Source organism: Mesitornis unicolor, unplaced genomic scaffold (genome assembly GCF_000695765.1).
Source record: "Mesitornis unicolor isolate BGI_N332 unplaced genomic scaffold, ASM69576v1 scaffold883, whole genome shotgun sequence".
In the NCBI taxonomy this organism is placed as follows: Eukaryota; Metazoa; Chordata; class Aves; order Mesitornithiformes; family Mesitornithidae; genus Mesitornis; species Mesitornis unicolor.
The window spans coordinates 17,690-34,723 of NW_010175120.1; the positions used below are offsets into that span (position 1 = coordinate 17,690).

The 17,034-nt window shown below is 39.0% G+C and overlaps 1 protein-coding gene across 1 annotated transcript in view; it reads right to left on the minus strand.

The window, feature by feature from the left end:
• The window catches only part of SNX25 (sorting nexin 25), a gene marked incomplete at its 5' end in the record, with an annotated part of 42,410 nt that overhangs the window by 6,068 nt on the left and 19,308 nt on the right, over positions 1 to 17,034 (minus strand). Inside the window, 7 exon segments of the mRNA XM_010181257.1 lie at positions 1 to 50; positions 4,246 to 4,410; positions 4,917 to 5,030; positions 5,613 to 5,753; positions 10,629 to 10,760; positions 12,477 to 12,632; positions 16,462 to 16,737. The exon segment at positions 1 to 50 is cut by the window's left edge and continues 80 nt beyond it. Of these exon segments, the coding sequence (XP_010179559.1) occupies positions 1 to 50; positions 4,246 to 4,410; positions 4,917 to 5,030; positions 5,613 to 5,753; positions 10,629 to 10,760; positions 12,477 to 12,632; positions 16,462 to 16,737 (1,034 nt within the window).

Below are 17,034 nucleotides of genomic sequence, written 5' to 3' on the forward strand. Positions count from 1 at the left end.
TCCACCTCTTCTCCGTAGTCCGACAGGTCACTGTCCTCTTCCGTTTCTTCCTAGGAAGAGAGACACAGCATGGGTAAGCACGGAGTTCCCCCGTCCTTCTTCCAGAATGGATTTAGTTATTGCCATGCCCCAGGGAAGAAGCACAGCCAGCCCTGTCACACAGGGGCATTAGAGCCAGCAACTCTGCTTCTGGCAGGATCTGGTCAACAGGAACCTCACCAGAGTCTGAAAAGGGACTGCACTTCCCTCTGGACAAGAGTGATGAGAGAACACTTTGCACTTCTGGAGTCATCACCGCTGCTAGACCTTCTGCCTGCAACCTTGCTCCAGTAAGCACCTCAATCTTGGGTGTATTTGCCCAGATTTGCAGGGTCCGCTGCCTACATTGCCCAGCCAACACTAGCTGGATAAGGGAAAGCAGGTGACATGGGAGCCATGTCCTGCCAGGAAGCAGGTGAGAGCTGTAGGAAGGAGATGACACTCAGAGGTGTTTGTGACTGCAAAGCCTCTTCTGACACAACACTCATGAAGGAGAGCCAGGATGGGGAGCTAGCCAGCTGGAGCTGTTTGCAACACAGGCAGCTAGGAAGAAGGGGAAAATCCAGTTATTGCACAGGAGAAGAATGGATTGAACCACTTCAGTTTTGGAGGTACCATTTGTTCAAGAATGAAGACCAGACAGCAGGTTGTTTCTCAGTGCCATGAAGATCTGCTTCAGAACCAGGACTACACTACCTACCATTACTCATGACAGCCAGCACATACCTTTGCTTTCCTGGACCATCGCCCAACCACCTCTGCTTAGAGCAAAGCTGCAGTGAGGTAGATCTGACCCCCACTGAGGCTGGTGCAATGCCCCAGTCTCTGGTTCAGGAATGGTCAGAATGGTGTGCAAATTTTCTTTCTTCAGCCTGGTTTTCAAATAAATCCATCATCTCTTCCTTTGCCATCCTTTCTCCCTTATCATTCTATCATCTAATATTGCTTCCCCACAGCAGTGAAGTGCACTGTAAACATCCATGTAGACTCCCCTCTTTACTGACTTCCATGGCTTGATGAGTCCCCAGCTTTTAAGCTTCTGCTAACATTAGACTAAGCTGTGACTGAGGGCAGGGAACAAAAAGCCACACCATACTGACAAGAAATGCCACACAACAATTACACATCTTACCACACAGGCACACAAATTCACTGATAAGGAACTGAGTTTTCTCCAGGGACACAGTCCAGAGCAAACTCCAGTCCTGCTCACCATCTTTCTCGGGTCAACAGGCTTCTTGGCCCTTTGTTATTTTAATTATTCAAGAAATCATGTTTCATTCAATTTTTCACAGTAGACATCATTCTATGTTTTCATTAAGCACTTGGGCAACAGAACAGAAAATAAGCTCACCAAATTTGCAGGTGAGCAGTTTCATAAAGACAGATGCAAAGCAGCAATAACTCACTGTGTAAATGCAGGAAATTAAACAATTTATATTGATAATACTACAGAAAACAATCACAGGGCCATACCGCTGTGGAAAAGACAAGTGTAATACCACGGTGTTTAAGCACAAACATTGTATGACATACAGACACATAAAAATATAAAAATTATTTTCATACATGGGAATAAGAAAACTTAGTGGGAACATCAGGTTTCAAATTTTCAACACCACATTTCCAATAAAAATATGGATAATCAGATGAGACCAGATCAAACCCACAAGAACTAAATAAAATATAACCTAACAAAAACTAAGAGACATTGGGTTGCTCAGTCTAAGAAATAAAAGAAAAAGGAAAATAGTAACTCCTGTAACTGATACGATCCTAACCCAGACTGTTTTTGTGTTGGCTGCAGGCAGGACAAGAGCTGGGTGGCTAAAGAAGGAGGATTTAGGTTAGACAGTAAGAAAAGGTTAACCACGAGGACAGCTGAGAACCAGGATATGATGCCTTGCTCATCTGGAGAACATCAGTTATCAGAGGTTTAAAAACACAATAGGCAAACACGTGCCAAGAATTTTCGCAGTAGAGTTGAGTCTGCTTGGAACAGGAGGGAAAACCCAGTGACTTCTCCAAGGTCCCTGCTCTTACTCTGCTGTTCAGTGAATCCCTCATTCATTTAGAAAATGCAATGATAAGTGTAAATCATTACACCATAGTGCATTTTCTATCCATTAACACTTAAAAGCCCTTCCTGTAGATGATATCAACTACATTTTTTCCTCTGATTTGGTTTTGGTCTTGAGAGCTAAGAAACAATTTCTAAAGCTAGCTCTGTTCAAGAAGCTCTGTGTGTGTGTATATATCTATCTATCTATCTATCTATCTATCTGTAAGAGAAATGAAATTGCTGCAATATCTAATCCTGAAAACAGCACTCAAGAGGTAGTATTTTTTCCTAACACATCTGAAAAATGTGAGGTAAGATGAGATATAAAAGGCAAAGGGAGAGCTGTAGGAGAGCATTCTCTTCTACAAAGTCCAAAATACAAACTAAACCGGAAATTCTTAGTTACAAAGAGACTGCAACTGTAACAGCTTTGTAATGTGTGGTTTAACACAACTTCATTAATGACCTTGTACCAAATGACTTAACCCTAGCTTAAATGGTTCAGTAAATTATCCAAAATACTGCCACTGGGCAAGACTGAGATGATCACACTGACGCTCACACTGGAAGACAAGGGTATCCAAGGAAAATTAGAGCTGATCCCAGTCAGCCTCACAATTCCCTTCCCTCCACTGAATTTTATCATTCTTTTTAAACTAGGACAAACACTTGCCACAGTGATTCAGAGGGTCCAATAGTTTCCTATACTGCCTTGTTTAACCTTAGGGAAGGAGGGGAGAGGAGAGTGAAGGTGGATGTGAGACAAGATGATCTTTGTCTGCATTTGCACGGTGGCATAATACAATCTAGCCAAAATTAAGGTCCTAGATCCACAAGAAATAGCTTTAAATTGAAACTGAGTAAGAAGTTATGTTCCAACTCCCCTGTTGCCTAATTCTCTGGGCATTTTTTGCTGTGCTTCTGCCAGTTTTTCAGTACCAGTTATTTAATTTCTGCTTCATTTCTTTCTTCTCTCTCCTCTCTCACTCATTACCAACTCCCTTTCCTTCTCCCATATTTCCTAACTATCGCCTCCTACGCTCTCACGTAATACAATATAAAAGCAGTCTGGCTTTTTCCTGAGGATGTTTTTCAATTAAATAGTGAAATACAAATAGCTTCATGCTTCTGTGCTTTTATGCTACTTCTACCTAACAGTAATTTTAGTGAACACACTTTTGTTTTTAGAAGTGCAGTACTTCTACTGAAGTGTAAAATTAATTGCTCAAACTTTCTTTATTACTCTGAAATGAGACATACACATTCAGCATGTAGGTGCAATTTTGAAGAACAAAAATATATAGGGTTTTCTTATTCTTGAGAAATGCAGGACTGCCTTCTTCCCTATTAACAGACTAGAACTGGACAAGTTCCCCAAACTCTATTTATCCTGCAGAAGGCCCATTCACTGCAGACAACTACAGCCTGTAAAACCAGAATTGTTCCATGTAATGTACAATTAAAAATGAGAACAGGAACAGCTCCTTGGAGGTGGCATATCTGCAACATGAACCACACAAAATAGAGCACCATGGAATTATAGTTAACTTTAGCTATTTTAGCTACTAATCTATTCTTCACTGCATTTTGAGACAAAGGGGTTTTATGGCTTAGTATGAAAACCCCTAACTGATTTACCCACATGGGTTCCTACCTGTGTTTACAAATTTCCTCAGTGAGCCTGTACCATTTGTTGAAATTATTTGTCAAAACTAGCCTTGCTTCAGAAATTGTACAGCAATCATTAATGACATACAGCTATTCCCTGCCAGCAGAAGCTTCCTAAGAGAGAATTATTTTTACCTGTCAAAACGCCTCTGAAACATGCATGTCAAGAGCACAAGAAGTGAGAAATTCTGCTATTAAAAAGAAAATCCCACATGGACTGCAATTCGTTGTGACAGGTTACACATTCGGCTAGATGTATATATCAAAGCGCGGAAAACTTATTTTAGTAATAAACACCTTTTAAATTCATAGACAGCTCTTGTCTCTAACTTCCTGTTCACGTACAGTAAACTAAAAATTACCTTTAGGAATGCCTTCCGATATTACCTGCCATTCAAATGCATTAAACTAATGGTTCTCCCCGCTTACTTTGGATAAGTAATTAAATTTGGAAAGATTACTTTTCTACCACTTACCTCCTGATGAGAAAACAAATCACCAGGAAGTCGCTCTAGAAATGAGGAGAGTGAAAAAGACGACTTTTTTCCCTGTACATCAATAACTTTGAGGTGCTCTGGGGAAGGGCTCAAGAAGGCGTAAAGTGCTTCACTCTGGCAAAGTCTTTCATCAGAGAGCAATTTCTATGAAAGAAAAATAATGACAGAAACAACACATCAATTAAATATTTATTTTTAAAGAACAAGATGTGTCAGGCCATCCAATAAAACTGATTAAGACACAGCTCAGCAGTAGAGTGAGGAAAAAAATCCATGTCTCACAAAGAGAAGCTAGTTCTAAAGTATTAGAACAAGTAAAATGGAAGTTTTTAATCTTACAACTTTATTTTTAAATAAAAAAAAGCTCTCATTGTAAAAAATTTGCTGTGTTGTAGTTAAAAGTGGCAATTACAGGATTCATCATTTACTATTTCATAATTAATCAAAGTTTAAATTAACTTACCACCAGAGGAATGGTTACTATCAGCAAAACTCATCTCAACTTCAGGCATTTTAGACAACTTTGACATTTATAGCATCAAACCTTACATCTGACCTATTTGTTCTATGCTCTCTCTTCAGGCAACAGAGACAACATACACTCAATTCTCCTGTTTAGATATCTGGTTTTTTTGTCTTTGTTGTCTTACCTGCAGAAAGTTATTAAGCTGGTTCTTGGATTTCTCCATGAATTTCTGGTCCACAGATTTGAAGGGCAGCTTGCTGAGGGAAGGCAACTGAACTTTCTTCAGTGACGGAAAACACTGCGCAGGAGAGAGGAGAGCTCACTGAACATACACATGGGCAGAAAAACATGCGTGGTTCAGAAGGGAAATGAAAAGACTCCTTTGTCCTCTCATCTCCCTTCCACACCCCTCTCAGCACCATGAAGAGCACCCTCCCCAACGCGCTACAAACTAACATATCTCAACCCTGTCCCTTCACACCGCCATCATTATCTATCCCTTATCAGACAGAAAGGTTAAAGCTCTGTAAAATGAAGCCTTCTCTGTATCCAAAAGCTGTAATTTCTAATACCTTCCTGGAAGCCAGAGACAAAAACCTAATTTTTAAAGCAGGCTCTTGCATGACAGCGCAGAGCATATAGCATTCTAACATTGGGTTAGTTCAGTAAATTAAACAAAAAAAATTATCAATAAGTTTTATAAAAATCTGGTAGAGACCAGAAATATGCAGATAGAAGGCTAGCTTTAAAAGGCTAAAAGCCAAAAGGCTGGCATAAAAGCTGGCAGTATTACGTTTTTATCTGTTTATCCCCTCCTCAGGCATCACTTTGACAAATTTTAGCAATTTGCACTTCTCCCTCCCCTCACCAAGATTCGTACCTCACTGAGTTTCCGGTGTAGGTTCTGAAACTCACTGAGCTTCCTGGGAACAGTCCAGCTCTTAGTTTCAGCTCCACCAACTTCTTGTAAACTCACCATGACAGAGTAACAGGGCACTTGTTCACCATTCTCTTCTAAAACCTTGTGGGGAAGAAACCAATAGGTAAGGTACACCGCTTTGAAAGGAAACAGTGGAACATTTGGGCTGCCAGATGACTGGCTTGCAAATTCAGTTGTCATCAGTCCCACGCTTCTCTTGAAGGCTACACATTGAGCAATACCCTTAATGGACTAAACTTCACCCAAAATGCAGTCCTGAATCGGTCCTCCAGCAAACCATTTTTACACTTTACATACAGCTTTGCAACTCTGTCCATCAGCAATCAATCTCCCTGACAAGTCATCTCCCAACAGCTGTGTGTATTACTACAGTTTTTAAGGTACCTATCACAGAGCTTTCTGACTGCTTACCAATACTCCATCTCTCCCATCTGGATTTTCCCGGCTGTTTTCCCTGTATTCCCACCCTCCTGTCCCAGCGCTCGTGTTGAGGCTTCCCCACACACCAGCAGGCACAGCAGCTGGGCCTCGCTGCAGCTCAGAGCCATTTCCCTGCTCACTTGAGCTGTTCTGCACACACAGTGCAGACATGTGGCATCCACGCGGTGTTCATTGCCGAGGGGCTCACAGCTTCATAAAAATACTGACGAATCAAAGCTGTGCCACAGCCAGAAGAAGGAGGAGCAATTAACCACATTATGCAAATGGGAAAGCTACAGAAAAGAAGTGAAATTATTTTTCTTGAGACAGTGGCAGCAGTGTGACCATATTATTTCTTAATTTGATGAGCCACCCAGAATTTAATCTTATGTCCTAATGGTAACACTTCCGTTTACTTATTTATTTTATATTTATTTTGTTAAATTATTTTAAGGAGGCAGCTAAACAGATTATGAAAGGCAAATAAGGAAAACATTAAGGCCAAGCCAAACTCTCAAATTATTATCTTAATATGAACTCAAACAACAGAAAGGTAATTATAAAACATCAGCTTCACACAATCTTTTTGAGGAAACTAGTATTTTTTAAGCCTTTTAGGTTTTTTTTTTAAGAAAAGAATATTTAATCTAGTTAGGATAAAAATAAACTTTAAGATCCATATAATTATGATACATTTTCTGAGAAGCCTGCAAAGGACTGGCAACACATAATGTTAGTGACAGATAATCCCATGAGTGGCTACATCGCCATTGTAAAACACACACAGCCAAAATGTATCTTCATATTTTTAGGCTGTTCACAGTTGTACTTGGAGAATATTCCCTGAGATGCACTCCTCCTAAAGCTGCACATGGACCACTGGGAAACCCAATCTGAGGCCTAGGTTTACATCTCTGTAAAAAAAGCTGTAGCAGCACCCGGACAGAATACAAAGCACCAGCTTACGTGTCTGAAAAAGCGCCTGGTTCCCAGCACAGCTATTTGGGGAACTGCCTTTCTCTCCTGCCAGACTACTGCAGAAAAGGATGCTTGAATAGCCTCCAAAATGTAGGTCAGAGGGACCTGGCACAGAGGGACTGCTGTCTCCTGGGACAGTCTCTGTCCTGTCATCCCAGAGTTAGATTGGATTTGTGTTTGATTTGTGTTTGCAGGTGACTCACAAACATCACCCAGCAGCCGCTTTTGAAAACTGGGAGATCAATGCTGAAAATGCTGATTTTAGTCGTGCATTATCGTTCTCCATTATGCATTCATCCCCCAGGGCAGGGATTTGTATGTGTGTGGGGTCATCTGAACTGTAATTGTCAAGAGAGACTCATGCCTCTGGAAGCACATTCTCCAAAATGAGAGAATTCAGTACTCCTGCTTTCAAGTTAGGATCCATGTGCAAAGTAGTTTACATTGTAATTACTAGATGAGACACATTACAACTTCCTTCAAATACCCTCATATAGATATCTGAAAGTCTTCAGAATCTTCTTAAGAAAGCAAAATTTTTGACCATCTTAAGTACTTAATACTAATTAATGTCTGATACTTAATGATGGTGATGATAAGGTTGAGTTTCTATGGGTAAGAATCAAGGAAGGGGAAGGCCAACAAGGCAGACATCGCAGTGGAAGTTTATTAAAGACAGCCCAGTCAGGAAGGTGAGGCTGATGAAGTACTCTATGAGCAGCTAGGAGAGATTTCACGATTGCTACCTTCTTCAGGCTACTGGTAGAGTTTTCTTTCTACCTTCTCCCTAAGAGGCCCAAAGTAGATAGAGACATGAACAAGGATATTGATGTACCTAAATAAAAACTACAAGGTGTACACCAGAGGTGAGCACCTCTTACCAGTGTGTGTGGTGTGGTAACACTCAATGAAATATTGCAAAAATAAATGAGGAACAAGTATTACTAAATACTTTCCAGGAAAAGCTATAGCTATTAGCTGCAGTGGGTAACATGTAAACTTAACATTAGCAAGAACTGTAATAGTAGTTCAGTAAAGTAACAAGCTGCCAAGAAAAGCCATTGAATCACCTATTAGAAGCACTAAGGACTGGTCCAGACATCCATCAGGAATTAATTAACATTAACAAAAATTATCCCACACATTAAGCCAGTGAGGAACTGAAGACCCACCAGAAGCTTCCTTCAGTCAGAGCAGCCTCTCTGAAACAGCCCACCCAGCCTGTGCAGCAGTGAAAGAGGTGCTAACCAGACTGCTGTTAAAAAGAAAGTCCCTTAAAAGTCCCCTTTAAACATAGAATGACCACACCATTATTTTCCTCAATTCACAGGAAGCTAATTTTCTTAACTTCTACTGAGCATAAACATTCTAAATTCCAATATATTTAAATAAGACAAGCTATTTTTCAACCTTATTCAAATCTACAAACTCCAATCCTGATGAAAGTAATCGATTTTTTAAAAGATGTTATTCTCTGAAACAGTCTTCTTTCTTCAGAGGAGGCAGAAAGGAGGCATTTCTTAAATATAAGATGGCCAAAACCACTAAACCAAGTAGAGCAGGTTAGGTTACATATAGGTTTTATACCTGCTGGTATGGAGGGAATATAGCTGTCATGGGGAAGTGACTCCCAGGATTAGATGAGTTGTTTTCAAGGGTGCCTTCATTCTCATGCTCCTACTGCCTTTTTTCAACCTCTACCAACCAGCCAAAACACTGAGTCTCCAAAGATGGTTTTATCAGAAATATCAGTTACCAAGAAATCTGTAGGCTATACCACTTATATTGATTTTTAGTTTTTATGTAAATCACAGGCACACACAGAGCTAGTGTATTTATATGACTCAAAACTATAAAGACTGAAAGACTCAAGCTAAGAGTAGAGTTTGGACACAGTTTTTTCCCCAAGTCTTAATTCTAGGGTTTTATGCATTATCTATTAACTGGTTTAGTAAATCAGTTTATAAGGTCAATGACAGGCTATTACACTTTCAGCTCAAATTCTATAGCAAAATTTACTTTTACTAAGCTTTTCTCCAAAAAAATATAGGGCCACCGAGTTTTTTCAATCTCTAAAATCACAAAGCTAAATGCTAGGATAAGCAGCAGCATATTCTGCAGACAGGAAGAAAATGTCACCTATTCATGCCCCCTGAAATCATCAACTGCAGCCAGAACATTCCCGAGCAAATAATTAACACGGATAACTGCAACATTAATGCTTTCTCCAGCCTACCCTGTGAAGCACAGAGCTGCAAACAGCACAATTAATGCAAGCCTACATTTAATTATCCAATCCAGTACTACTTGTAAGTTATAGTTAAGGCAGCAAGTAATTAGAAGACTCTCCCAACCTCCCTCTTATTTAGCAGAGCCACCTTCTCATCTGGTGATCAAGGTGATCAAGGAGATGCCGGGCAGCTCTGCATGGTGCCCCTGACCAGAAAGCTGCCCTTCTGCATTTTGCTGTGCACAGTACTGCTGTTTTGTCAGACTTCAAAACCTACAGAGAAGTCTTAAAGAGGCAACTTAAAAGCTTCATTGTTCTCAACTGTGTTACTTGCAAGCAGCATTAAAACAAAAACAAACCCACACATTAAGAATTTGGCTTTTAAGATGGCACCTTATGTTTATAACCCGTTGGATTTATTTATTCTTTTACAGACAATGAGTTTAACTGTTGACAGATCTATCAATAGTTTGCAAGACCTCAAGACACAACCAAATAAACTCAGCAGCACATATTTTTTTCCTCCAAGGAAACTTACCTCAAGGAAACTACTTATCCTTATTTAAGGAACATTTTCTTAATAGCACAGGAAGGCGAGCCAGTAGAAATCCAATTAATCTTTAATTCTCTGAAGCGATACTATCAAGATCACTTAACGCACAGCATGAGCCTACAGCTACTACATAACAAGCATTTTTTGGGGGTTCCTTTCATGGCAGGTGTCAATAGAAAGCTGTAAGATGGTAATACTTTTTGTTTCCATTACAGATTCTTTAACATTCATTCTACAATTGTCTGCCTACTCTCAAACAGAAGAGCAGAACAAGACAAAAAAATCTGACTTCTCCTTCAACCTACAGATTTAAAGCACTTTCTTGCTGGGTATTCTAGTCCCTCGAAACTGTGCTGTTGTCAAATGTAATCATACAAAACAAAAACTGTAAGTATTGCATCTTTGAGATGCAGCAGAGACACAACTACACTCACGTGTGATAGCACAGTAATACACAAGAGACAGTTCTCATGAAAAACAGGCCCCCTAAGAGAGCGAATTACTTTACCCAGTGCCAAAACCAGCTCACGTACACACAGGTATTTTTATAAACTCCATTACAACAGTGTCTAAGGACTAGAAATTTTGTATATGTATTGTAGTAGTCACTGGGGAAGTAGAGGAGGAGTTCAACAGAGGTTAGGGTTTCTTCGCCCTCCAAGTAAATATGAAGTATATACAGTGCACACAAAGGAAAGTATATATAGGTTTTTATTTTTCTCTTCATGCAAGTTTGAACTGACCCAGAAGACGAAAAGCCACAAACACCCCATACCTCGCCTGAGATAATGAAGGCTTTCCACATGCCGAGGTTCTCACACCACCAGTCTGTCCTCGCAATGTGCAGCTGAAGGTCACTGTGCTCTCTCTCCATCAGAGTAATTTCATCCTTCAGCTTTGAAACAATCTGCAGAGGAAAGTTTATTGATTACAAAGGGTAAGAAAAAACTTGTGCAACGCACCTTGTTGTGTCTTTAGGGACACTGCTCAGAAAGGAGAAAAGGCACAAAAGCAAGGAGAGAAAGAACTCATATGGAAAAGAAATGATGAGAGAATCTATAGCACCCCTTATAACCTTGAAGAACACACAGTAATCTTCAAGGTCAACCCCAAGAGTAAAATAAAAAACAAGTTAGAAGGACATGCTACTATCAAACTATCAGCAAAAAGGCACTTTAGATAGGATTATATATTACACATTATATGTTTCACACAAACTCGAAATTGCAGTTACTGAAGACATCTTCCTAATCATTTTCAGATATACATGATGTGACTGAAGAACCCGAGAATAGATTACATTTCTAGGAACTCAGCTAGGCTAACAATCACTCAAGAAGTTACCACTTAATTCATTTCAGTTTTGGAAAGGGAAGGATTTGTTATTGTGCAAAGCACACATTTTAAAAGATCTTCTCATCAAGCCATAGCTCATCATCATAATCTCATAAAGGAGAAATAGTGTATCTTATCACATAAGCAAGAAAATAAGTAGCTATACATACTACCAGGAGACAGTATGACAAGAAAAGGTGGAAGCATACATATAAGATGTGACACTAGAAACACAGCAGAAGCTGACACTTTTTTTGACACCATAGGTTCCCTTCAAACAGCACAAAACTGGATTTTTTAGAAACTTTTACTTTACATGACCAAGAACCAACCAACTTTTTACCTGCCACATCCAGAGAAGGAAAAATAAAGTCTCTGTGACAAGGTGCTCTCATATTATCAACTCTAACTATCTACTTTAACACTCCACAGGTAAAAAGTTACTGCAGCAATACTTGTTTGTTTCACCCACTGCGTACCATTTGCAAACCAGTTTAATTAGACCTGAAAAGCTTGGCCCAGCTGCATCTGAACAACAGTTCTGAAATATCATCCTCAGTAGCAATGCAGATGAGTTGGCCTAAGCAAAATGCCAATCATTTGCTTCTGCTTGAATTATGTTCTTAGAATGCCTATATTTGCAAAGAGAAAAAGAGATCTTTTTAATTATTTTTCTTTAATCCAAGCCCAGAGAAATGAAGTTTCATATCCCTCAGAATTTTTAGCATGATGAAAATTGTGCCCTGCAGATTTCTCCTAGCTTCTTATAAAGGAAATGGGTCACACTTACTGGCTTGGGATTTTTCTTCCCCTTTATTTAAGCAAGCCAGTCACAGCTGTAGAGATTAAGAAATTGTGCTGTGCTATTTCAAAGTTAGCAGAGGGAGCAGAAGTTAACCAGAACATCCCCCCACTGCAGTGCTGCAGATGTGGCAGGGACACAAAACCGGCTGCCATAAATAATTACACATATATAAGGAGGTAGAGATGTAAGGAAGAAATACTCTTTGACACTGACAAAGCAGCAAGACCACTGGGAGAGAGGTCGTTATTTATGACAGACAAAGCGATGTAAGTCTTATTTGCAATTTTAGTTATAATGGCTTCAAAAAATGGAAAAAATAAACAACTAAAACTAAGCTTTGATGTCACTTTCTATAATGGGCTGATTGAAATAGCAATCTGACCTGTCCAAAAAGAGCCGAGACAATTGGATATTACACAAACACATACACAATACATTTAAAAAATAATAATAAAAAAGACTGAGGACACTAAAGGTACTTACCTTTTTGTCGGGTTTTGGTGAATTACATATGGAATTTAGAGCCTGTTTCTTATACTCAAGCTTGTCATTTAGCTGGCGAAGTTTATTTACAGCATAACTGGCCTGTTCATTTATTCTTGTGCTGCATTCTTCAGTAGCTTCTTCACAACCTTGGCTCTAGAAATAGAGGATGGGAATAACTGCATCATTAATATGAAAAAGGAGACATTATCATTTGTTCCATAAGCATCTTATGGATAAGAACACTTACTATTCTTGATACAGACAAAAATGCAAGTATAACAGATTCTAACAGGTATTTCAACCATCAGATCCAACATGAAACATAAGTCTGTTAAAAAAAACCCCACAACAACAAACAACTACAACAGAAAAAAACCACCAAAAACCCCCAACAGACAAAGCCTCATTACCATTTATGCTACAGCTCTTTGACAACTCTCACCAACTGTGTAAAATGACCTTCAAAAGCTAAGGCTTTAGTGTAAATGAGAGGAAGAATCAAAGTTTCTTTTAAAAGCACCAACAGCTTAGTAGTCATGATCAATACTCAAAGCCAGATAGAAAAGCAAACCCTGAGCTCTGAGGTGAAAGATAATGAGACAGGGAAGGGGAACAAAACAAAAACCCTCACAGTTCTAACCAAAAGTCCTGTCTCCCACAAACCTTCACAAAACAGATTTACCAGCTTGCAGAACAACCTAAACCAAGTCCTTTCTCTTCATAAATGGATTTTACTGCTGTTTTTAGAAGTGTTAATAAAAATGTGTTAAAAGCACATATACATTACCCTGAACTTGTAAATTCCTTTCTTATATTCATTCAAACCAATAGCTTTTTCCATCTTGGGTACTACAGGCATGCAAAAAAATAGAAAACTTCACACTTTCCCGTGCTATTCTTTTTAACATCTTCTGCCAATTGCTTCAGCCTCCCCTTTCTTACTGTACTTCCCCACATAGGCATGAAGACCTTGAGATCCAGCAAACACAGCACTCCGATGTTACCATTGCCACATTCAAAGATCTCCGAGGTCTGCTTGTGACTGAATGTATCTTAATTTATCTGTGGGGAGCTATGAATATCATCTCATGAACAAGAGTTCTGTTATTTAATTATATTCCCACTATGTAAGCTCTATCTTTATATAATTAACAAAAAGCTAACAGAAAGCATTTGCCTGCTGTGTGGTTGAGTAAATAACATCAGCTCTACACCTCATCCTTTCTTCTGTCCATTCTGCAGGGACTGTAACTCCTCAGGTCAGAGACTGCCCCCAAGCCTGTGTACAGAGCTCAGCTCATGAAAGCTTGTTATCGCATCCTGGCACTACAATAATACAAATAATATTAACTAACAACACTGGGTGTTATTCAAAACACTACTAAATGAACCCTAAAATAAAAATGTACACTTGTTGGGAAGCAAGAGGTCAAAAAGAATAAAAAATTGTATCTTCAACACTGAAGAATTAAGACGTTTCATGAAGTCTGGCTCTAGTAATCAAAGGTTTGCAACTAATTACAGTATCAGTAAAGCTCTGCTCCCAGAGGAAGGCTACACGATTTCTCTGTCATTAACATTTCAGACACTTGCAGCAAAAAACATGGCTGAATCACTAGGTTTATTACAAAAATGCTAGAATTACAAGATAATTTGATTACAGGTAACTCATTATCAAATTGATCAAATAACCCACCAACACACTCAAAGCTGAGATCATAAAGGATTGTGCTAATTGTAATAAAAATAACCCTGACTGCTAAACTGATAACAACTTCCATTTCCACGAGAGCTGCAGAATGCAGACTTTGGGCTTATTTTAGCCATCTGACACACACAGCACCAATGCAACCACCAGACCCTCTCTTTCTTCAAAGTGCTGAATGTGGGCACTGGATGCTTCTTTTACATCTATTCAAGACCTTTTAATGGAGGTTTGTCCAAGCAGTGAAAAGCAATGACGTTTTAGAAAGAAGAAAGAGCTTGTTCCACATGCAGCAGAACTGGCACAGTCTGGCCTTGACCCAAGTCCTGTCTTCTGATTTGATTTTCTCACATAATATCAGAGTTCACCCTTTAGTCATCCCCTCCATGAGGACGCTAGAGGGCTTTTTACCTATCCAGCTGTAACAGTGACATTTATAGAAAATTAACATAGGTGACTCCCACAGTGAAGACATAGACCCCCAAAATGCAAACGAAAACCTAAAATATTTGCTAACAATATGGATCCCTCCAGAAGCATCAGTTTTCTCAGCTGTTTTTTCCTATACACAGGGAAGAAAAAAACCCCAAACGTATTAGCCAGTAGTGCATTTTCACCAACATCCAAAAGCCCACTGGAAATTTCAGAAAGAAGAATTTCTTATAACTAATTTCACCTCAAAGACTTCGGGAATAGCACAGAGACATTAGGATTGCTCTATTCGAGAGATGCTTTAATAGGATATGAAACTTCATACTCAATTTGTTGTTAAAAAATGCAAAACAAACTTCAACCATATAAGCAAACATGGCAACTTATTAGTCTTTAAGGTTTCACAGCAGACACAGCCTTCAAATCTGGCACATATATATCCAAGGACTCAGAGGAAGGACAGATGATGTCAAAAATCTAATTTTTCAGCAGCTATAGTAACTGTTATCTGACAGAGGACAGCTAGCCCTGAAGTGTTGTGTCAGTTTTCTTAGAGAAACAATTCTTTCTGATAGACTCTGAATAAAATAAAGAGATTAAAAAGCACAATATTTAATACTTGGAAAGTTCTGGACAAAACCAGCAACAGTCTTTTCTCAAAGTCCCAATCATTGCAAACACAAGGACAGAAAGTCTTTGAAGTACCTGCCACCCTCAACATGCAGATGAGTTAGCAGTGAGAAAAGCAGAAAATGCGTCTTGAATCTTTTATCAAGAAGAAGAATGCAGGGAGAAACAAACAATGAAAAATTCAGCAAGCTCTGTAAGTACATATTGGAAGTCATTTACTTCTAACAGGTCATCTCTGCAGATTTGCTGAGCTCATCTACTGAAGCAAAAGTCATAGTCAAGCAGGAAATACAAAAGCCTTAGGTTCTGGAAAAATTCTTGCTAAATGGCAGAAAGGAGATCAGCACCTCTGGATTCTGCTTCCTATTTGCCCATTTAGATCCAGTTTTAGACAACCTCTAACACTTGACTGTCTTCTGAGCAAGTTCACATGGAAAATGAAGATATTCACAATGATCCAAAGTGGCAGCCTGACTGAAAGACACTCACCAGTCTGAGAGATGCTCTTGTCAAAACGTTCCTAGATAAACATAACTCAAGTTCCCCTGACATGACCGATTTAGAGAACCTGCCCCAGGAGAGCTGCCGTTGGGTGACTGCTTATGACATTTTGAATGCTCTGTTTCAGTATTTCCAGTTCTAGTGCTATTTTAATCAGTTTTTATCTTCCAAAATAGCCTATTAATTTATTCAATAAATTATTTTTTAAAAGCACCAAGATTATATTTTTCATTACTTTTTCTCCTCTTCTGTGCAACTTTTAATATGTGTTTAGTACCAAGGAAATGCACAGGGGACAAGGGCAGACACTGTCTAGACAGAAACCTACTGATGTTTCAGTGAGAATTCTTGCACTGAAAAGCAGAGCAGTCGAGCTTGCATGAAATATGTTTTGCATTCTCTGGTACTAAGAAGCATAAAGAAAGATACGGAATACAAAAAGCTTGGAAATTTGAAATATCTACTTTAAAGTTTAAAAGAAAGCAGTCATTTTGTACTATTTTGTGTCCAAGAGCTTGTAAACATACCAGCATTACCTGCTAAAGTACAAGAATGATGATATTTATAAATATATCAGAAAAAAAACCAAAACATCAAAAAACAGAGAAGTAGCCCAAAGCTCAAGGACAGAAGATGCTACTACATGCTTTACTCAGGATCATCTTCAGATCACCTTAAGCAACACTGAAAAAAACTGTCCATGTGGCTACTCACCACTTCATCTTTGTCCTCAGGAGTTAGTTGAGCAGAACTTCTTTCTTCCTCCTTTTTGACCGATTTCTCATACAAATCACTGACAATGAACGAGGGGTAGTATCTGTCCTTTAGAGTTTCATAAACATCTGCCTGAATTCTGTAGAATACCTCAATGCCTTTATTTCCCACAAGACTTTGCTGTATTTCTTTATACAGGGATTTTTCCACAGGTATTTCTCTGCTTTCCACAAAAAAATTCTGATAAATCTCACTCACCAGTTGAGGTATTTCAGCCTAGGAAGAAAGAAGGGAGAGAGAGAAAGAGAAGAGAACAATTAAAATATGTTAAAAATTTCAGGATGACTCAGGATCGAGGTGCACAATTTGAAGGATGATCAAGCTGATTTCACACCCAGACGTTTTTTGGAACGCATCTGTCAATCTCTTACTGAGATCATGCACTCTGTCTGCTCTGCCTATGCTAAACACTCAGTTTCACAAGAGAAATACTGACAGTTGTTAAGCGAAAAACTGCTGTGCTCTAAAATTACCATAGCTTCCACATCCACAGCTTTTAAAAGTATGCTCTAA